The 23,951-nt window shown below is 38.2% G+C and overlaps 2 protein-coding genes across 3 annotated transcripts in view; one reads left to right on the forward strand and one right to left on the reverse strand.

Moving 5' to 3' along the window:
* KAT6A (lysine acetyltransferase 6A) overlaps nucleotides 1-12,906 on the reverse strand; it is a 97,185-nt gene extending 84,279 nt beyond the window's left edge. For both annotated transcript variants that reach the window (XM_081129711.1, XM_081129710.1), the window contains exons 1-2: nucleotides 12,817-12,906; nucleotides 9,342-10,256 (exon numbers count right to left, since the gene is read on the reverse strand). In XM_081129711.1, coding sequence (XP_080985837.1) covers nucleotides 9,342-9,941 — 600 coding nt within the window. In that variant the 5' untranslated portion in view covers nucleotides 9,942-10,256; nucleotides 12,817-12,906. The remainder of the gene's footprint in view (nucleotides 1-9,341; nucleotides 10,257-12,816) is intronic.
* The window catches only part of AP3M2 (adaptor related protein complex 3 subunit mu 2), a 55,179-nt gene continuing 43,896 nt past the window's right edge, over nucleotides 12,669-23,951 (forward strand). The window contains exon 1 of the mRNA XM_081129715.1: nucleotides 12,669-12,901. The gene's annotated coding sequence lies outside the window, so the exon portion shown is untranslated. The remainder of the gene's footprint in view (nucleotides 12,902-23,951) is intronic.

Below are 23,951 nucleotides of genomic sequence, written 5' to 3' on the forward strand. Positions count from 1 at the left end.
CTTGGCAATAATGGGGACTGGAGGGAAATGATGCTAGGGGAAGGAAAACCAGTAAGGAAGCTACTAGGGTAAATCAGGAGAGAAATGACAAGAGTAGCAGCTGGAATGGAGAAGAGGTTAATTAACAGAGATGTTAAAGTAGAAAAAATGGGGATGAACCCTGGCCAGTGTGGCTCATTTGGTCGGAGTGTCGTCCTGTATACAGAACGCGGCGGGTTGATTCCCAGTCAGGGCATATACCCAGGTTGCAGATTCGATCCTGGTTGGATTTTTCTCTCTCACTTGGATGTTTCTTTCCCCCCTTCCTCTCTCTAAAATCAATAAAAAACAAACATATCCTCCAGTGAGGATTTTAAAAAAATAAAAAGATGGGGATCAACTAGAATCGAATCCAAAAAAGGTGCAAATGAGGTGAAGGAGATAACACCAAAGTTTTAGTCATCAGAGTCAACAGCAATGCCTCCCACCACAGTAAGAAATCAGAAGAGCAAGTTGGAGTGATAAATTCCATCTGGGTCATGATGAATTTGAAGTGACTGAGATAAGACACTACATAGTGGAATGATAACTCCAGAGTGAAAAAAAGAGATGTCTAGATTCAGATATGAATTTAGTACAGAGGAGAAAAGTCTAGAGATAACTCAGGAAGATTGAAACAATAGGAAGTGGGCAAAGAACAGAACCTTTGGGAATACAACAAGTAAGATTTTTTAAAAATGCAAAAGATAAAAAGCCAGTAAACTGAAAATGAGTTACCAGAAAGATGGAAGGAGAAGGGGAAGACACCTAGAAAGAAAGAAGTATCCCAGAAGTTAAGTGAGGAGAGAATATGGCCGACAAGTTCTAAATGCTGCTGAGAGGTCAGGTAAGATAGAGACTGAAAACTGCTCACAAGAGCTCTAAATGGTGCTCTAGGGCCAAAGGCCAGATTGCTACAATTAGAGGTCACAAATTTCTAAGTGGCACCCCACCAAATGATTTGTGCAATTTTCTTCAAAATGATAAAGAGCCCCATATAGGAGCAGAGAAAAAATGGTTAGCTAATTTCAAGGTTTGGGTTCGTCAAGTAGATGCAAGAGTAAAGTGAGTAACTGAGGTGATAAACCACAACGCCAAGTCATTAGAAGAAAAGGCAAACATCTGAGTGGAGGGGCACCCATCAGAATCACATAGGGAACCCTTCTCCAAACTATGTGTGTACTGTCTGAGACCCTGATGAGATAAAACAGCAAGTGCAGTTGAAGTTAGGAGAGAAAGGTAGAAGGCCAGGGCAGTTATGGTCAGGGAATGGGATAAAACAAAATTTAGGTTTCCAGAGGTACACTGTCCTGGATTCAAAATGTGCTCATGAGAGTAGGTGTAATGTTGTTTCCTGTATTTGCCTGAATTTCAATTATTAGGTAAAAAGTAGCTACTCCTTCTGTCCCCTGACTTCCTAAGCCACTTCCCACTACAGAGATGTTGGTTCTAACCATTAGAGCAGTAGTTCTCAAGCCTGGTTGTACATTATTTGCACATGAAGGTTAAAAACAAAACAAAAGTGAAATATGGGCCCTACTGCTAGAGTCTAATTTAATTGGTTTGGTGTTTACTATTTTAAGGTTCCTCTGGCAATTCTAAAGTGGATTTAGTGTCAAGACCACTGCTTTAAAAAGAACAGGGCTTTAGATTTATGCTATAAAATTAGAGAAAAACTTCCCTAGCCAGTTTTCTCAGTGGTTAGAGTGTCAGCCTGCAGACAGAAAGGTACCAGGTTCAATTCCAGCCAAGGGCAGATATCTCGGTTGCAGGCTCAATTCCCAGCCCTTGTCAGGGCACATGCAGGAGGCAATCAATTGATGTGTCTCTCTCACACTGATGTTTCTCTCTCCCCCCCGCGTTCCACTTTCTCTGAAAAGCAATGGAAAAAATATCCTCAGATAAGGATTAAAAAAAAAAAAAATTTTAAAGAAAAACTGACTGGCATGAGAAGAAATGTAATAACTAAAGCAGGAAACTAGTGAAAGAGAATCTAAACTGTTTACTAAGTCAGATATTTAAAGATGTCCTGAAAAGTTGGGAAACCACTAAAGAACAGCATCACACTCAACACACACAAAAATGTAATGTTTCCAATAGTTCTGTTACAGGTTCTAGAAAAAGCAGGAATTCAATGCTTCACTATAGGCCAATGACTAAGAAAAAAGAAAAACCTGCACTCTACTACGCAGGAAGAACTGAAAACCAACACTTAACACCAGCTCTCCTAGGTCAAGGACAGTTCACAATTCCCTGGAGGAAAAAGCAGCCATAGTATAAGCATAATAACACCCCGCATACATGGAATTCCCCTCTCCTCAAAAGGTATACAGCAAAGGAATCAGCTGTCTTTCACATATACAAAGATTTTTTGTTTAGCTCCCAGATTTTCTTTCTACATCATTTTCTCCTTAACAAGTTTTACCAATAATCTTAAAACCACCAATTATTTTACAAATAACTGTCTCCAACCTAGCCTTTATTTGCCACTATTTTGCTAAGTTCTATGACAAACTAATGCAGAGATAAACTGTTACCACAAAGACCAAAAATGGCATAAAAACCAAATATGATCTGTTGCCTGCTACCTTCCCTGTAAGGTTTGTGGACTGGTATTACAACCCTCCCAGAATCAAGATACTACATATACATAACAATGCATGACAGACTATATTCTTTTTTTTTTTTAATTGTATTTATTGATTTGAGAGAGAGAGAGAAATATCTATTTGTTGTTCTACTTATTTATACATTTATAGGTTGACTCTTGTATATGCCCTGACCGGTAATCAAATCCACAACCTAGACATATTGGGAGGATGCTCTAACCAACTGAGCAACCCGGCCAAGGGCCTAAACTGTATGCTCTGAATCCACCCATACTTAATGCCTTTATTAAATTCTTATTATGAATTACTTCACTGATTAATAGACTTGTACTTTCCTATTTCAGTCTTAAATTTTTTAAGTTCTAACCAATTATCCAAGTCACTCAGAAGTCATCTGTGTTGTAGACTTTCTGAAAATCAGACTTAACTGTAAGCAGACTTTTTTTTTCAAAACTCAAGTACTGTTTTTTGCAGCATTAAGATCACTCAACATGTTCTTCTAACAATACTTAGCGAGGTAGGCCCTCCTTGGGGCGCACCCACTCAAATCTCCTTTTCGAGTAAATTTTCTTTCTCTTAAACTCTAAGGGTCCCCATGAGACTTGCAACCAGGGAAGCAATGGGCAGCAGCAGCTCATCCTGGGCTAACCTCCTGAACCTGTCTCCAAGGTCCCCTTTCCTCTGACTTTCTGATGAGCTGACAGCAGCCCTGCTTTGGCTCCCTTCTTTCCCATAACGTTTATAGAGAGCCAAAGCACCCCTGCCTAGGCTTTCTCTCCTGTTGCTTCTTCTATCCTAGGCCCTTCCTTGTTTCATTGTCCCCAACTTTAATAAATGTACTCTCAAAATAAAATAAAATTAATAATAATAATATTTAGCTCAACACATAAGACAACTTTCTAATTCCTCTAATTTGGGCAATAAGAAAGTAGTCTCCCCCTAACCCCACTCCCCCCAAAAATGTTTTGACTTTTAGAGTATATAGCTATCTTCAGACATTGAAATAACCAGACTTACATATTTGTGGTTTACAAAAACCACCAAAATTCTCTAGACCACGGTTTCGGTCTATGGTTTCCATGAGGAAGAGTGTTCTAACTACATTAGTTTATACTCATTGCTCTCTTAATACTATAAAGCAGTACTACAGTCTAATGAAAAAAGCAAAGAACAGAGAAGGCCCTGACCACTTCTCCCAGATGTGATTAACTGGCTGTGTGGCATGCAACAAGACACTTAAATCTCCTTGGCCTTCAGTTTCACTACTTGTGAAATAAAATTAGAATCACTGTTACCCAAGGTTACTATAAAATTCTACAAAATGCAGAAGACTCAATTCGTTCTAAGAATTTATCTATACTTTGTAAACATAATATAATCCAACTACAAAATAAACCTTAATCAACACTACACCCTAACTTACTTTTTCTTAGCAAGTCTTATTTTTTTTAATTGCTGGCAGTTAAAAATTATTTTGACCCAGAATGGCATTCTGCAAATCTAAATGCTACACTATTATAACCTCTATGCTTAATTTCAACCCTTAACCAAGTAGTGCCTTACTACAAACTGTTTCTTCACCTGTTCCCTAATGAAGTTAAAAGTAATTCTTTGAACTTGAATTTACAGTTATGTATAGTACTGATGAAAGCCATCTGTTGGGAACTATGACTTTCCTGTCAAAGGAAAAACCAGAAAGAAACAGCCTAGATATTCCTGGGAACCAGCTGCAGCTGAATAAATCCTAATCCTGCTCCAGCTGGGAAAAGCAGAAGAGTGAAGTCCCTCCTGGTCTAATTCATTTGCTACAGGTCCTTTGTGAACTGACACGACACTGAATAGCCAATTGGTAAACAACTGGACCAGAATGAGGCTCTTAATAATTCCTACACATAAGCTAAGAACCAAGTCAGTGTAAAAAATATTCTGTCTCCAATATTCTAAATAGAAAGAGAGGGGGAAAAAACCTGTCAAGGAAATTCTTACAATATCAAGAGGCCTGGAATGATTTTTTTTTTTTACAGATTCATCAAACAGTTCTTGTTATCCATTCTCTTTCACAGTATTAAAAGTAAATGTAATGTGAAACAGTGCTGGCCCATGTGTCAAGATGAACTAAATAAAAAACAGGCAGCAAAGATAAAGAAAAAGATAACGTATTTTGCATACATTCATTTTCCATTTGGTGTTTTATGAGAAGCAATAATGAAAATTTGTATCATTAAGCATTATTAAAGAGCTATTATATAAATATATTATGCCCATAAAACTTAACCATGTTAAGTTCCTTTGAGACTTCAACAAGAAAGTACATGTTAAAGCACTCAGAACAGGGCCCAACATATTGTTACCCTTTAACAAATGTTAGCTATTAATAGGTTTCTATATGCAACTACTTACATTCTCTTAACCTACTGATGCAGGGCAAAGAAAGAGGTGAAGATGCTTAGATCTTCTAGATCTCTATTCCTGAAGCCATTTGTAGTATATGATGTTTTTACTTATTTCTTCTCTTTATTTCATCCACTGATTAGAAGTTACCCCAAAACAGAGTAAAGTGCTAGTAACTCTAAGAAAAATGTTTAGGTATGTGCATAGAAGTTTTGGGTATAGTAGTTTTGATTAGCAATGACTAAACCAAAGGTTGTTCAGTAGCTCAAGTTTTCTTTCAGGGTATGTTATGTGCTGAAAATTACCAAAACACACGGAGCTCATAGGCTAATTAGAAGACCAAAAAATATCTGTACAGTTGATTGTATCTAAACATATGTTGCACTACTGCCAGAGTTGTTTTTGAATTTGTTTTTGTCTTTTTTAAAAATATGAACAAGTCTACTGAGACAGTCAATTAATTCCTAACTACATTTATATTTAATCTGCATCTCAATGACTTGTTAATAACACATTTTTATTTCTAGCCAGCTTTTCCTCAGGGTGCAGAACATTCAGTCACCAAAAAATGATATAAACAATAATATATAAAAATTGTAATTTATATATAAGTATGTAAAATTGAGAAATATATAAGAAATATATAAAAATTGTAATTATTGAGATCAATCCGTTACAAACTCAGTAACATTACAAAATCTACAATATCCATGTCACTATGTCCTTACTATGACACAAAAAATAAGGTCCACTACATATGGTTAGGATAATTTTCTCTAAAATAATCCTTCTGATAGGACCTAAATCCTAAATGCATTGTTCATGGTAGGCATCTAAATGTTTGCTGAGTGAATAATAAATAAATGAAGTAAATGAGCAAATTATCTTATAGTAATATTTATATTTCAAAAGAAAAGAAATTTACGAGAAACTTGTTATTTAAGCCAGTTACGCACTATAACCCTCATTTATATCCCACAATTTAAGGAAAAGCAACATTCTGTCCCAAATGAAAATACTCTATTACAGCCATGCATCTAATCCCAAACTGCAAATGATAAAACTTAAGCAACAACTGAAATGAAAATAAACTTAGAAATTACTTTTTAAGAAAACAATAAAACAAAATGTTACGTAGACAAGCTATTTTTTATGTACCTCAGGTATACAAAACTAGATTATTCATAATCTTTGGTTTCTGATACATTCTTATCACTGGTTGAAAGTCAGTTTTAGAATTCATTCTATGACAGAAAGAGAAAAAAGGGACACAGTGAATCGGCGAGGGAAGAATGTATCCTTTCACAATTAAGAGAAGGTACTATTAAGTTAATATGAAGAACATTCACAATTATGTATCTGAGTGCAGTGATAGGCATTATATATAACAACTCCCAAGGGGCAATAGGTATAACTGTTACAATAAATCTGGAGCCAGACTGCCCAAGTTCAAATCCTAGCTCTGTCACCTAATATCTGACTTGGATAAGGTACTGAACTTCTTTTATGCCTCAGTTTCTTCATCTGTAAAATAACAGTACCTATCCTCATTGAGTTGTATGAGGATTAAATGAGTTAATAAAGTTAGCTTTAAAGTAATGCCTGGCATACAGTAAACATATGACTAAGTTAAGTAAATAAATTCACCAACTACTACAACCTAAAGCTAGCTCAAGATATTTCTCTTAGAACATGGTTAAACTTTTAAATCACAGTATCCCACAGTTTCTCCTCACTATCTATCACTGTGAAAACATACTTAAGTTCAAGTGTTTGACAAAAACTCTTAAAAATATTCTACACAGCTCATCTCATTGAAAAGAGCAAAAACCACTGAGCTGCTGAAAATCTAACCTACAGGTCTATAGTTCTTTCCAAAGGTTAAGACAGAAATATAAATAAATACAAAGTTAGAACTGATACAGAAAAAATTGAAGAGGAACTTACTTAAGTCACTCCATATAGGCCCTAAATTTCTTCTGTCAACCCGTGGCTGACCAGACCAATAGATATGTTTGCATTCCACAGAAAATACCACCATTTTAGTTCCAAGCCATTTCAGTTTTAAGCAGAGTGCCTAGCCCACAGAAGATACCCAATACCTATTTGCTGAATTAATTAATGCCTAAAAGTGAAGCTACTTCTGGCCTACACTTTTCCTCTCTCCATCACTGTCAAAAATACACTCTGGATACTTTTTTTGAAAATATCTAGGTTCATAACAGGAAGCCAATCAATTCCACGTAGGGATCCATTGGCTAGTTTAAAAAAGAGGAAGGAAAGTAGTTAAAATACAATGAAAGAAGACATACACTGTTACCTGTTTAGAGGAGGAATAATTCCTCACCCTAGAGTTCACTGTATTATGATTTTGAATGTGAGCTTTTCATACCTTCAGGGAAAGTCGCTCAGGAAATTCACTACTGAAAATAAGGCTACATTTAAAAACATAAACAGATCCTATCAACTCTAATTTTGTAGATATTATCATGAAATTAATTTTCCAATAAGACCAATACACATACATAAGTCTGCTCAATGAAACTCAATTTTCCCAAATGTATACTCCAAATTTAGTTATTTCAATTAACAACACTATATATTAAAGTTATGTAACCAAAAACATATTTCTAACCAAAGCATACCAGCAGATCTCTACTAGATAAATCTCAGCTCAGCTGCAAAATGATGATTGTTGGGTTAGATGGTTCCCAAGGTCCCTTTCAAAAGTAAAATCCTAGGCTAATAGGACTCAGATTTGTCCTACTCTGCACTGCACTAAACTGACTACCATTTTAAAATATGGCTAATTTTTTTAAATTAAAATATCTACCTCAAGCAAGGGAAATTATAATACAAGCAAGCACTCAGATGTTCGAAGAAGAACTTAATACCCAATTCATAGATATGATACTGAATTCATTCTAAACTACAAAGTATTCTGTTTCCATGCAGTTATTAACCTGAAGACCATTTAAAAACAGTTGTAGGAATCAACTGTTATACTTCAATTCACTTCAGCCATATGTGATTAAGAAACAGTTCTCCCAGGTAAGAGTTCTTACAGCACTGAACAGAATAAAGCATTTTTAGTCACTTGTCCACCTTGAATATTCAATAACACACTCGCAATAAATGCTTAAATGATACAGAGCCATGTAACAAATGTGATTCTCTATCAGAATCACTTTAAGGGTAATAACAGTAAGAAAATGTTTCTATTTCAGAGTTCACAGAGAAAATTCAACTCTAAAATAGATCTCTAAAAACGTCAAAGAAAAATACTGTTAATTTTCCATCATTATTTAAACAAAAATCTATCGATGAGTTATTAACTGCAGTAAATTCAGATGAAATCTCAAATATTTATAGTATTCAATGTTAACTTTACAATCTTCTCATCCTAGAAGCAGACCCCATGATCTTAAGCAAAATGAAGGTTATTTTACTATTGTATACAAGGTGTACAACAACTTAAATTACTACAACTTTCCACAGAACTACAATTCAGAGCAACTGAAATATACAGCTAGGACACTAGGTCAATGTAAGAAAACAGCTATTAACAAAATTCTTCCCATCCCCAAATATCTACTTAAGGACCAAAATTTACTGTTAAGAAGGCATACTTTCAACTGCACAAAATAACAGCATAAAACATAGCGCAGGAAGGTATATCATCTGTGAATCAAAACTCTCAACTCCCCAGAACTTTACTAAAACATGTAAAATACTTTATTCCTGGCCATGTAGTTACACCTGTCATAAATAACATTTAGGACTCATCATGTGCAAAGAAATAATATACAACAGAAAGTTAGAACACAAACAGGAGAAATAAGAACTGCTAAATTTGCTTAGCTATTACTATGGATCAGGAGAATCAGTTTCATTCTTATCTAATGATAATCTGCAACAAAAATGGAAAAAGGAAAGAAAACAGGTTCTCAGAGCCACCTGCTTGTTTCAAATTCATGTCTCCAGCATTTGGCTGCTTATTAACTGGCAGCAGCACCGTATAAGAACTTTTATGCAATAATTTTAAAGTTGTATACTACTTTTTAATTCTAAACTAAACATGTTTTTTTAGGTAGATCAATAGCCTACACTTTGAATCTTAGGCATCAAACATTTCAAAATATCAGAACAATTAGCATCCATTGAGTTCTCATACCTAGAACTCACCAGTAAAAACTAGAGCTGATCATTTCACAAGTCTCCAAACACAAAACTTGTGTAACTTCTATATTACTTCCTAGAAATGCGACTTTGTAGCATGCTACATCATCAGCTCTATGAACATGACGCATGTACCATTCTCACCTTATCCTTTTCATGTGGAAGGAGTGATACTGGAGGTAAAGAGGAAAGAGACTCACAACTCTCTTTCCCATCCACACTGGTTGCTTTAGTGTTGAGCCGATAAAGAGGTCCATCTTTAAGGAGTCTGCCATGGCCAACGGCACGTTTAATAGCCAATCGTAATTGCTGGTGAAAACCAGAGGCAGCACTGCCTCCAAATAATGCAGACACATCCTTCTGACCTTTCAAAAAACGTTCAATGCTTTTCAAGGTTGAGCCACCGGCCTCTGCCAAGCCATCAACCGCCCGCTTGATCAGTTTATTCCAATCTACATTTTGTTTATTGTCCAATTTTCCATGGTTTCGAGGTTTAGGAAGTGCTATTCGCCCAGGGTTATCAGGATCTTTATAGGAATTGAGACCTTTATTTGAAACTTTTAAAATTGTTCCATCTTTAACACTCAACTCCAATTGTTCTAAAACAGTTTTACGATCCAAGCCATGGGATGAAGACACTGCATTGCATATCCTTTCTTCTGAAGGACGCTGTTTCTGCTTCTTCACTTTTTTGATGGCCTCCAAAATCCATTCCGTATACAGCGGGTTAGCGAGTTTTACCATGATGAAGGATTCGTATATCCATAGAGTCGTTATCCCTTATCCTGATGCTGAGTAAGTTTTATACCATGGAAAACAACATTCTCCGAGGCTGGGAACCAGTTAACCATAGCATACAAGTTTTCTGGCCTAAGTCCTTCCTCCTTTCACAAAAGAGAATACCTCCCCACTTTACTTTAGAAACCTAAGCAACCTGTTATTTGAAATGTCTTCAAACTTCCCAATAAATTTCTCAATAGCACCACACATGGGTCTCTTCATAAAGTTGTAAAAACTCAAGAACATCTCATTCCCAGCAGAAAAATGTGCATCTTATGCCTGAAAAAAAAATAAAGCAAAGTCAGTTTTCTATCAAGGCCCATTTTGTGAATAAGCTATAACTGAAACATCCTGGTCTTTAAAAGCAATCAAAAGCAAGTGTTTACTGAGCACCTGTAGGAGTTTTAACATGTTTCTATCAACATTCCAAAACAATCATGTATGTAAACCACTGAGATAAAAATGAAAAGAAAAGAAAAAGCTGAATAATTAGGATACAGTAAGGAAACAAAATGAGATGTACTATGAATGACCTTAGGCTACAAGTAACCAGAGACTGCTGGTTATTCTGTGCTCCACAATCTCTGCTCACCAGTCTATGAACTGAAACTCTTCCCTGACATCTTTCCCCAAGAAACTATTCAACACTTCAACAAGTATCTGGACTAGTAGAAAGAATTCTGAAATGAAAGAAAGAGTGAATCTTTCATCTTTTAAAATTCCAGACATTCAGACTGGACAAAAACAGTCAATTAGACAGAAAACCATTGAGAACATTTTAACTATTTCATGTATTCAAGAAACAACAAATACAATTTACAGAGACCAACTTCATATTTTAAGTACAATATGACTTTAAACATTCCAAGTGGAAATGAAAGTAATACTGAAAACAGTCAAGTGTGAAAAGTACTTAAGGAATTTTAAATAATCCAATTTCATTCAAATTTTAAGAATTACATGCCAATAGCCTCACATAGTTAAACATATTCAATATACTTGAAGGGAGAAACAACTGTCAAAATATTCATAACCAATCTACAGATAAACTAGAAATGAAAAAGGCCCAGAATCTCTGTGTTCAAATGCATACACTACATATGAAATGTATAGTATAGAAAAAAATGTTTGTGGGTCTAAAGAGATATCATGCAAATTCAAGATTCCTGTCCCGAAATAAACATCAATAAATAAAACACATATAAATAAACTGCCTCTCCAGGATCAAAGTCAGTATTATTCTTTCAGACAAAAGAACCTGGCAGATAAAAGTCTTTTAAAAATCACCAAAATAGTGAATTCTCAACCTAAATAACTCCTTTGCTTACAAAAATAAATTTAACTAACTTAAGTGTTTTTAAGAATAAGACCTCTGCTCTTACTCTGAGGAGCATTTACATTGCAACATAAACAATGCTAGAAAAATGGCTCCAGAGCAATTATTCTTAAGAGTGACATTAAAATCCAAAGGAAAACCATAGATGTTAGTAAAGGAATAGGACTATTAACTCTGATAGGAAAGAAAAGGCTTAAATAAACACTCGAACCTGAGCCAAGATTTATTTTTAAATTATCTGACTAAAAAGAAGCCCCCTGAGAGAGCTATGCTTCATTTTGGTGAGAGTCTCAAGAGGACAGAAATCATAGTATTATTACTCCACGAAAGTTCATTATGTAGACATTAACGCTGAACTAAATGAGAAGCTACAACCTGAGTTTAAGAAACTAGGAACGTCCTAATTGATTAAGCTTACAGGTAAAAGAATAAATGACAGTTACTCATTGTCTTGCGGCCGAGATTTTCACCAGTCTCCAGGTCTTCCGAAAGCAAAGCGCCTGCAGACTTGAACTTTTATCTGTGAAAGTACACCAGCCGCTGGAGAGAAAGCACAACTTGCTTCCGACAGTCCTTCTCGGTCTCCATTCCCCACCCCCAAACACATCTTCGCGCTCTCTTTTTAAAAGAGCAAGAAACTTTAAAAACTTGAAACAGCACAACCCTGCAGCTTGCCAACGAGTACGCCGTTCCCATTAAATGGAAACAGAACCCAAGGACTAAATTAACAATGAAATCACGTGAAGGAGTTAAGAGCAACGTATCTCCCATTCCCAGCTCCTTCAAATCCTAAGCGCGACAGAGGCCGCTTCCAAGGAGGGTTTGGGGCTCGCAGGCTGCCCAGGAAGCCTGACAGGTTGGGCAGCTCCTGTCCAAACCGCCCGACGGTTGACAGGCAGCCCGCCGCCTCCCCTCCCGGCGCCCGGGCTGACAGCCCGACAGACACAACACCACACGTGCTGCCTCCTCCGCACCACAACACCCGCCAGCCTGTCACCCCCACTTGCCGCCACAGCCTCGCTGAGATCTCCGCACACCCGGCCCGAGCCGGAGAGCGAGCGCCGGGGAGCGCGGGCAGGAGGGGCCGCGGCCGGCTTGGGCGCCGAGAGGCCGGGCGCAGGTGGGGCCAGGGCGGTGGGCGCGCCCCCCAGGGAGAGCGGGCTCGCCGGCACAACCCAGCCCGAGGCTCCGCGGCCTGGGCCGCTCGCCGCACGCCCACCCGCGACACTCGCGGCTGCGCCCGGCCGGCTGGCGGGCGGCGGGAGAGTTGGGCCTGCTGCGCGCGGGCCGCGGGGCGGGGGGAACCCGGCGCCGGCCGGGCGCGAGGGGGCGGCCGCGGCGCCCCAGCCCGAGGCCTGGCGCAGAGCAGCGGGAGGCGGCGCAGGCCGCGGCGGGGCCTGCAGCGGCCCGCCGACCCCGCGAGGCGGCTAAGCGGGCCCCGGAACGGCTCAGCCTCAGGCTCACCGGCCGAGGGAGGTTGGGGGTGGTCCCTCGGCTACTTACCGGGGGCGAAGAGAGCCGGGATCCCGGGGCCCCGGGCCGGACCGCGGAGATGCCCCAAACTGACACGACCGCCATCTTGGAGACAGTGAGCTCCGGCCGGGGGGAGGGGAGGCGAAGGGACGGAACAGCCGCGGGGGGAGGGGAAGCGTCGCGAGGGAACGGCGGCCTGGGGGAGGGAGCGGGAACAGCCTGGGAGGGAGGTGAGAGGGAGGGGGAGGGAGAGAGAGCGCGGGAGGGGGGCTGCGAAGGAGCGGGAATAGCTGGGCTGTGAGCGGGGAAAGGCCGGAGGGCGGGGCGGTATAAGAGGGAAGAGCCGGCCGGGCGGGTCACGTGGGGCCGGTACAAAAGGCCAAAGCTAAAGTGGGAGGAGGACCTGGTGGGGCTGGAGGCCAACGACTCGGAGCTCCTTCTCGCCTTTCTCACGCGGTCAGGTCTGGCGGATACTCGGGAGTGAAAGGAGGTGGTGTATCCCCATTACACAGCTGGGATAACTGACGGCAGGCGCAAGGGCGGGGTGGTATCCGTGTAGCACGGAAATCCGGTGGCCAGACGGAATCTGAACTCTTGATGGCGTCTGTGTTTACAGTTAGCAGATCCTCCCTGCCCACTTCTGTGCCCTCACCCCACTTCCACAGCGACTCTCCCGGAACCTGAGGTCGGGAGCTGGGTCGGCGGGGGAAGGGGCAAGGGCAAGGGGGAAGTTGCCTCCCTTCACCCTTCGTTTTCAGTTGGCGTCACTCACCCCACACATCTGACTCCTACTGTAGGAAAAACAGTAGGTGCGAGACGGGGACAGAGGGTAGGAACTTCGACACCGCTGTCAAGCTCTTTGTCAAGTCTGCCCAATGATTTCATTCTCCCCTCAACTGAGAGACTTCTTGGACCTTACTAGAGTCATTTCATAGCAAACAGCATAGACCAGTGTCCTGAGACTTGCAAAGGTCACTCAGATTTTGTGGCACACTTCTGGGTTTGGAGCCTAGATCTGTCTTATTCCAGCGGCTGTCTTCTGCTCGCCCTGTGCAGAATTGCTCTTGTCCGAAATTATGGCTGAACCACGAACTGGCACTTTTTTATGGCCTTTCTGTCCTCTACTGGCTGCAAGGGTTTCTTTGTCTTGTCTCTCATCTAGTTTAAACTCCTTGAGGCAGAGATTGAGTCATACTTCTTCCTCTTTTTTTTTTTTCTTTTCTTTTTTTTACTGCATTCACTGGAAAGGCCATAAATGACAAATAAAAAGACATACTAAATGCTTAATAACTTTGAGTGTGTTTTCCTGGTACTTGAGCTTTATTTGCTTCCTGACCCCTATGTAGACTGTCCCTTAACACCTCATTTTATCCCAGTTTTATCTTTTAAAGACCACCCTCTCACTGCCTTAACTTCGATGTTTACTTTATGAACTTTTGTTGTATTGACCATTTGCCCCATTCGTTTGGTATTTCATGTGTGGCCCTTGTATACATTTTACTAATGCATTCCTATATATGCTGATCTAGGGTGCCTTTTTGCATCTTCTGTGGCAGTGTTGTACAAGCAGTACAGACTCAAAAAACAAACAAAACAAAAACATTGCTAGTGAATGAACAATTTTCAGCCACTAAGAGGTGGAATTTCTACCCCCAACTCAAGTCCTCCTTGTTTATACCTCAACCTATACCTTCCTATCTCTATAGCTTTTCTCTTCCCTAATTCTTAGACTGTCTAGACTATTCAATAATAACATAAAAACTTATATCTTCAGATGATGGTCCAGCCAACTCAATATCCTAGCACTGACACTGATAACCTAAGTGTGGTGTAATGAGATTTACTGAATCACCCTCCTTCCTAGCCCCAGCCCCAAATTAGGAGAGAAATTTAGAGATATAAGGTAATCTATTAGAAAATATATTTTCCATCCTAGATTAATCAGACAGATGGATTCTCAGGTAAAATGGGAGCTATTTGTAATGGAAGTATAGGAATTTTTTTAAAAGGTTTTTATTTCCCAAAGATGACAAATAAAATCATATTAATAGAAAGAAAATTAGTTCTTCATGTGAGACTAGTGTGTGGTCTTCAGAAGAAAAGTAATGTGTACAGAGATGAGCTGTTTTCCTTTGGGTGATTTAGAAGAAAACCACAACCATTCCTGTGAAAAGACCAAACTGTTGTTTAAGCACACAGTAGCAAGAATTTAAAACAATTTGCAACAACAAAGCACAGTTAGCTTTTCAAACAGCTTCCATAGAGAGTCTTTGCTTTACATTTGCATTACTTAAGAACACATTGTGGAGGACTCCTCAAAATAAAAGGTTTGCAACAAAGACATGTTAAAGTCCTCCTCTTTTGCATGTTAGAAACAATCCACAGCACTGAAAGCACAGTTTTTCTTTTTTTTTTTTTAATCCTCACCCTAGGATATTTTTTCCATTGATTTTTTTAGAGAGGGGAGGGGAGGAAGGAGGGGGAAGGAAAGAAAGAGAGAAACTTGGTGTGAGAGAGACACACCCGCAACCCAGGTACAAGCCCTTCACCAGGAAACGAACCTCTAACCACTAAGCCAAACTGGCCAGGGCTAGGACAGCTTTTCTTGCTTCAAGCTTCACTCAGAACGCTGCCCTGCAGGGCTGGCAGCTAAAAGTTACTTCCCTCTTCCACATTTTGCTTTAGGAATCCCTGCCTTTTCAGTTGTAGTTGGTAACTATTTTTTTCAGTCTAGCTAAGCCTAAAACAAGGTTGCTTTATCCTTATTTCAACAGGAAAAAATTTTAGTCCATTAACATTTAATATAGTTGCTGTATTTGGATTTATGCCTGCATCTTACTATTTTTTCCTTTTGTCCACTTTATATCCCTTATTCTTTTGTTTCTTGCCTTATTTTGAATTAATTAAAATATTTTGATTATAACATTAACCTTCTTTGTTAGCTATTAATTACACATTCTTTTAGAAATCCTAGAGATTACAATATTCCTGTTTGACTTATTACACTGTAATATAAATGATTACTTACTTATACCACTTTCCCAAGAATGCTAAGACCTTAGACTACTATGCCACCACTACCCTTTCCCTTTTGTGTTTTTTGTTGTCATGAATTTAAAATTTAAAATATGTTTGTTTGTTTATTGATTTTAGAGAGAGAGGAAGGGAGAGAGAGAAACATCAATGTGAGAAAGAAACATTGATCAGGGACCAAAACCATGACCTGTGAATGTGCCCTGACCAGGAATTGAACAGGTGACCTTTCAGTGCATGGGCTGATGCTCAACCAGCTGGGCCACACTGGGCAGGGCTGTTGTCATGGATTTTAATTGTACATATATTTTTTTAATCCTCACCCAAGAATATGTTTTTATTGATTTTAGAGAGAGAAAAAAGGAGATGGAGAGGGGGAGAGAGAAAGAAACATCAATCCATTGCCTCTCATACACACCTCCACCAGAGATAGAACCTGCAACCTGGATATGTGCCCTGACCAGGAATCGAACCAGTGACCCTTCAGTGCATGGGATGATGCTCCAACCAACTAAGCCACATTGGCCAGGGCTAAAATTGTACATGTATTTTAAGCCACAAAAGAGTTTATAATTATCGTTCTGTATTGCTAATACTCATTATATCTACCTACATATTTATCCTTTATGTTGCTCCTTGTTGTAATATACACTTATGAGCTTCTGACTGGAATATTTTCCTTCTGTTTCAATTCCTCTGTTCAGAGTAGGTCTGCTAACGACAAGTTCTCTCCATTTGGTTTCTCTTCATCCTTCACATTTTTGCTGAGTATAGCATTCTATTTTGGCAAGCTTTCTTATCCAGCACTTTATCCAGCACTTTAAAGATGTCTGTTTATTGTATTCTGGTTTCCATCATTCCTTTGTTACTCCTTTGAAAAATGATGTCCTTTTCCTTCTGGCTCCCTTTAGGTTGTTTGTTTGTTTGTTTTTTAGAGAGAGAGGAAGGGAAGGAGGGAGAGAAACATCAATGTGAGATAGCCAATGATAATTTGATATGTCTAGATGTGTTTTTTTTATATTCATCTCACTTGGGTTCATGAGTGGGATGAGTGCCACTCATGGAGTCCCTTGAATTTGTAGCTTGATATATTTTATCTGTTTTAGAAAATTCTTAGTCACTATCTCTTCTCATCTTTCTTCTCCTTTTAAGACTTCAGTTATACATAGGTCAGAATTTTTCATTGTTTACCATCTGTATTTACTCTTATCTTTTTGGTGTCTTTGTGCATGAGTCTGTATATTTTCTATTCATCTATCTAAATATTCTCTTAAATTTATTGAGTTCTTAATCTTGCCCATTGTATTTTTAAGTTCTAGATTATATGGTGTTCTGCTTTTGTTTTTGTTTTTATATCTTTATTGATTTCAGAGAGAGGGATAAAGAGAGAGAGAAACATCAGTGATGAGAGTCACTGATTGGCTGCCTCCTGCACACCCCCAACTGGGGCTCCAGCCTGAAACCCAGGCATGTGCCCCAACCGGGAACCGAACTACGATCTCCTGGATCCTAGGTCGATGCTCGGCCGCTGAGCCACGCCCGGCTGGGCTAGATTGTATGGTTTTTTAAAAACACAATTTATTTGGAGAAATTCTCCATCTTTTTATTTATTTTCTCCACCTTTGCCTGTATTTTCTTAAACATATCAATCCTAGCTATTTTAAATCTCTTTCTGATTATTGCAATAGCTATATCTTCTTAGGGCCTGTTTATATGTTCATTCTTTCCATTGGTTTTTGGTCAATTTAAGCAAGTTGAACCTGAGATTATAAATAATGGGTAATATATTATGATCAACTGGATTTATCTCAAGAATGCAAGGCTGGTTTAGCATTTGAAAATCAATTGATGTATTTCACCACACTAGCAAACTAAAAAAGAAAAAAATATATCATCAGTTCAGTAGATACAGAATAAGCATTTGAAAAATCCAACATCTATTCCTTGTTAAAATCTCTCAGCAAATTGGGAATAAGAGGAAACCTTCCTACACTGATAAAGGGCATGTATGAAAAATCTACATGATACTTAATGATAAAAAACAGTACTGTCCCTCTGAGAAATAACCGAGACAAAGGTGTGCTCTAGAGCCTAGCCAGATCATAAGTCAAGAAAATAAAAGGCATCCAAATTGGAAAGAAATAAAACACTTTACTCATAGATGACATGATTTTCTATCTAGGAAATCCTACAGAATCTACAAATAACTACTAGAATTAATGTTTATCAAGGTTGAGGGGTATGAGATCAATACATACAAATCAAGTGTAAAACAATCTGATTTTTTTAAATGTGCAAAATACTTGAACTGACATTTTGCCAGAAAAGATATATAAATGACCAATAAGTCCAGGAAAAGATGCTAAACATCACTAATCATTAGGGAAATGCAAAACCCAAATCACAATGAGATATCACCTCTCACCCATTAGGATGTCTACTGTATGAAAACCTGTGTTGGGCTGTCCGATGTGGCTCAGTTGGTTGGACGTCATCCCATGCACGAAAAAGTCACAGTTTCGATTCCTGGTCAGGACACCTGCCCAAGTTATGGGCTCAGTCCCAGGTAGGGGGCATGCAGGAGGCAGCTGACAGATGTTTCATTCTCACATCCATGTTTCTCTCTCTCCCTCTCCCTGCCCCTCTCTCTAAAAATCAATAAAAATACATATATATTTTAAAACAGTGTTAATGAGGTTGTGAAGAAATTTGAACCTTTGTGCATTATGCATTAGTGCCTCAAAAAATTAGAAATAGAAATACCATGTGATCCAGCAATCCTACTTCTGGGTATATACCCAAAAGAATTGAAAAGATAGTTGCTCATCCTCGTTCGTAGCAGCAATTCACGAGAGCCAAGAGGTCGATACGACTCAAATGCCCATTGATGGATGAGTGGATACACAGAATGTGGTGTGTACACACAGTGAAATGTTATTCAGCCTAGAAAAGGAAGGAAATTCTGACACATGCTACAGTATGAATGAACCTTGAGGACAGTTATGTGAACTAAGTGAATAAGCCAGTCACAAAAAGACAAAAACTGTATAACACCATTTATATGAGGTACCTAGAGTAGTAAATTCACAGAGACAGAAAGTAGAATGGTGGTTGCTGGGGGGGGGGGGGTATTATTTAATGATTACAGAGTTTCAGTCTTGCAGGATGAGAAGAGTCCGGAAGTGGATGGTGGTAGTGGCTGCACAACAAGGTGAGTGTACTCGACACCACTGAGCTATACATTTTAAAATGTCCAAGTTGCTAAATTTAATGTGTATTTTACCACAATTTTTAAAATTGTATTTCTGTATACCAGCAATTAACAATTGGAGATGAAAATGTAAAAAACAATATATTTTACAATATAAAATATTTCAGCCCTAGCCGGTTTGTCTCAGCGGTTAGAGCGTCGGCCCTCAGACTGCAAGGTCCCCGGTTCAGTTCTGGCCAAGGGCACGGACCGTGGTTGCAGGCTCGCTCCCTGGCCCCGGCTGGGGCGCGTGCGGAAGGCAGCCAGTCAATGTGTCTCTCCCACATTGATCTTTCTCTCTCTCTCTCTCTCCCTCCCACTCTCTCTGAAAAGCAATCGGGAAAAAAATATCTTCGGGTAGGGTTTTAAAATAAATAAATAAAATATTTCAAAATATAAAAATTTTAGGGGTAAATGTGACAAAAGATGTGCATGATATGTACACTGAATGCTACAAAATATTGCTGAGAGAAATGACAGAAAACCTAAAAAAACTGGGAGAATATACTTTGTTCCTGGGTTTGAAAACACATTATTGTTAAGATATCAGTTATTCCCAAATTGATTTATAGATTTAATATAATCACAATCATAACCCCAGCAGACTTCATTTGTAGAAACTGACAAGCAGATTCTATGAAAATACAAAAGATGTAAAATTGTCATAAAAATTTGAAAAAGAACAAAGTTGAAGGAGTTATACCGCCTGATTTTAAGACTTTCTGACTTTCTGACTCATGCAGGTCATAGCAGTTAATTGTACTAATGACTACCATACAATCACATAGGATTGTTGTGAAAGTTTCAAAAGTTACTGTAGTTAGAGCACTGAAATAGACTGTTACATGAAGCACACCATAATGTTAACTCTTTTTAGTATTATTGGTACTATTACAGTGGTGTTTTAATTTGTGTTTCCCTGATTACTAGTGAGATTGACCTTTTTCCCCATGTGTTTATTGGCCATTGGAGTTTTCTCTGAAGTTCTCATTCTGCTCTTTTGCCTATTTTCCTGTTGCATTGCGTGCCTCATTCTTAGTTCTGTATATTGTCCGTATACCGATACATGTCAGTTACATGTGTTGCATATCATTCCCCCTAGCTTTTACCTTGTCATTTCACTTTTCTTAATGGTGTCTTTTGGTGAACAGATGCTCCTATTATTAATTTACATAAGTATATCAATGATATTTATGATAATTGGCACCCTTGTCTTCTAATCTTAGAAAAGGAATGCTTTCAAATTGAGGATATGTGCTGTAGTTTTCAAGGATGCTTGTTATGAGGGTGAAGACTTTCCCTTCTGTTTATACACTGCTAAGAGTTTTGTCAAATGTTATTCCTGCAACTAATGACATGATTGTTGATATTCTCCTTTAATCTCTGAAGGTATTGAGTGGCAGTGGTTGTTTTTCTAATGTTAAATCAAATTTGCCTTCCTGGGACAAACCCAACTTGGTCATGATATATTATCTTTTTTATAAATAGCAGCATTACATGCATCAGTCATTTGTTTAGGACTTGGGTGATTATGTCTATGAGTGAATCTGGTCTATAATTTTCCTGTCTGGAATTATTCTTGCTTGTTTTGTTATCCAACTTGTGCTGGCCTTGTAAAATGAGAAAGGAGGGTTTCTTCTTTTTTATGTCTCTAGATAGTTTTATAAGGTAGAATTCTTTGTTTTTCAAACATTTGGAAAAATTCATCAACAAAGCCATCCAGACCTAGTGTTTTCTTGTGGGAAAATGTCTGCATACTGATTCAGTTTCCTAATGGTTGTAAATTATTATGGTTTTCTATATTCTTTACTCAGTTTCGGTAACTTATTTTTCTAGGAAGTTGTCCATTTCATTTTCATTTTCAGGAAGTTGTTAGTAATATCCTTTTATAATCCATGTAATTTTTGTAGTATCTATAATTATGTTTTCTTCACTATTCTTAATAGTATTTATTTTTGCCTTCTCATCATTTTTTTCTTTGAACATTATTGGCAGAAGATTGTTAGTGCTATAACTCTACTCAAAGAAACAACTCCTGGCTTTGTTCATGTATATTTTTTCTCTTAATTTTCATCTTTATCATTAATATTTCTTTTCTCTATTTTCTTTAGATTTGTTCTTTTCTTTTTTTCTCTTCGGTTTTTTTTTTTCTTCTCTTTTTTTGTTTCAATTTTTCTTATCTTTTGTTCTTTATATAACCTTTTGAGTGGATACTTAGCACATTTGCTTCTGATATAAGTGTTTAACACTTAAGTTTTGTTAAGTGGCATTTCATCATTTTCAAATTCTAAATTTTTTTCTGAGTTATTTTGAATTGTATTTGTTAACTTTCAAATATAAGGAGTTATTCTGGTTATCTTTTTATTATTCATTCCTAACTTAATTGATCTATAGTTAAAGAACATAATTTTCATGATAGTGATACTTAAAAACTTATTGAAAATTGTTTTATGGCCTAGTGTGTGTGATCAATTTCACAAATATTTCACTGTGCTTGAAAAAAAGTGATATTGAAAAATAGTACCCTACATGGCTATTGGATCAAGTTTCTTAATTGTATCATTCAAATCTTCTGTTTCCTTCTGATGATTTTCTCCTGCTTGATTTATCCATTATCAAGAATAATATTGTAAAATCTTCTACTATGATGATGGATTTGGCTCTTTTCCCTTGAAATTCTCTCCAAGTTTAAAAATACAAATGTGTTGCCCTAGCCTGTTTGACTCAGTGGTTAGAGCGTCCACCCGCGGACTGAAGGGTCCCAGGTTTGATTCTGGCCAAGGGCATGTACCTCAGTTGCATGCTTGATCCCAGGCCCCACTCAGGGAGCATACGGGAGGCAACCAGTCTATGTGTCTCTCTTTCACATTGATCTCTCTCTCCCTCTCTGTCTCCCCCTTCCACTCTCTCTGAAAAGCAATGGGGAAAAAATATACAAATGTGCTAAAAAAATAAAAATAAATAAAAAATACAAATGTGTATTGAGGTGATGTTATTAGGTAAGTGTTAAATACACTCACTGTTGTGATGTCATTCTAGGAAATTTAAACTTTCTATCATTATACGGTGATATACGAAGCTTACTTTGTCTGCTACTAGCTTTCTTTTGGTTAGTATCTTCCTGCTCTGTTTTTTCATACTCTTACTTTCAACTTCTGTGTCCTTATGTCTTAGAAATGCCTCTTGTAATCCACCTTGTATCTTGATTTTTTTAAATGTAGTTTAATATTTTTCTCATTAAGCAGAGCATTTACTCTGTTTATTTTTATTTATATTTACTTCTATTTTATTTTGTGATTTCTGTTCTGTCTTTTCTCTATTTATTTGCAGCTACTTTCTTGCCTTATTTTGGATTTTTTTTTTTTAGATTTTTAAAATATCTTTGCTGATTTGGCCCTGGCTGCTGTGGCTCAGTTGGTTGGGTGTTGTCCTGTGCATCAAAGGGTTGCTAGTCCAGTTCCTGGTGGGGGCACATGCAGGGGGTTTGCAGGAGGTGACTGATGGATGTTCTGCTCTAACGTTGATGTTTCTCTCTCTCCCCGTCTCCCTTCCTTTCTCTCTCTAAAAATCAATTTTAAAAAATCTTTACTGCCCAGCCGGGCGTGGCTTAGCAGTTGAGCGTCAACCTAGGATCCAGGTGATCAGGGTTCGATTCCCGGTCAGGGCACATGCCCCGGTTGTGGGCTTGATCAATGACTCTCTCATCATTGATGTTTCTGTCTCTCTCTCTCCCTCTCCTTTCCTCTCTCTGAAATCAATAAAGATATATTTAAAAAAAAAATTCTTTACTGATTTGTATAATAAATATCCTTCTTTTAGTGGCAATGCCAGAAATTTTAGTATGTATACTTGTCAGAATCTAAAGTTAATAAATATCTTTATCATCTTCTCAACTGGCACAATAATCCTAAAACACTTAAACTGTGATATTCCCCTCTTGATATACTTGGATTGTTTTCATGTATATTGTCTCTCATGTTTAAGCCCTCAAAACATTATTAATTGTTTGTATAGTTGATATTTGTTTAGAATTACTCAAATACTTACAATTCCTGTGCTCACCATTCCTCCTTGAATCTCAGACCTTCCGTGCAGGATCATTTCACTCTGCTTGAAATTTAGCCTTTGCATTTCTCTTTAGTGAGGATCTTTGGCAGCAAATGTATTACTTCTGTTTTTATTTTTTACTTCTTACTTTGAAATAATTGTTTTTTCTTTATTTTGAAGTAATTTTCTATTTACAGAAGAGTTGCAAAAATAGTACAGAAAGTTTTTGTATACCCTTACCCCGGCTTTTGGGAAGAATACCACAGAGATGATGTGCCCTTCTCACTGTATCGTATCAGGGGCTAGATGATATTAATATGATGTATTTCTGGTGATGTTAACCTTGATGGCTTAGTTAAGGGGGTTTCTCTACTGTAAAATTGCTATTGTTCCGTTCTATACTTTATTGTCAGAAGCCAGTCACCAAGTCCAAACTGCACTTAAGGGGAAGGGGAAGCTCCATCTCCTAGAGGGAGGAATATTAAAAAATTTGCGGACATATGCTGAAACCACCAAACATTCATACAGTGAATTGTCCTCCAGATGAGGAGGGGCATGGTGGAGGGAAGGAGGTTATGAGAGCTTCCCTCCAAACTGTAAAATGTACCGGAGTTTGGGCTGGTCCCTGTCACTCTCCTATGGCAACCTTCCTTGGTTCCCTATCACCTATGGAAGAAAGCCCAAGCTTCTCAGTGAGGCCTGTAAAGTTTACCTGCTAACCCCATTTTTTGCCTTCACCATTCTCTGCTTTTCTGAATTACCTGTGACACCTCAGATATGCTGTGTTTCCTCAAATCTACGTGCATCTGCATATGCAGTTCCATTCAGACTGAAA

The sequence above is a fragment of the Miniopterus schreibersii genome, assembly GCF_964146895.1.
Source record: "Miniopterus schreibersii genome assembly, chromosome: 2".
Taxonomy (NCBI): Eukaryota; Metazoa; Chordata; class Mammalia; order Chiroptera; family Miniopteridae; genus Miniopterus; species Miniopterus schreibersii.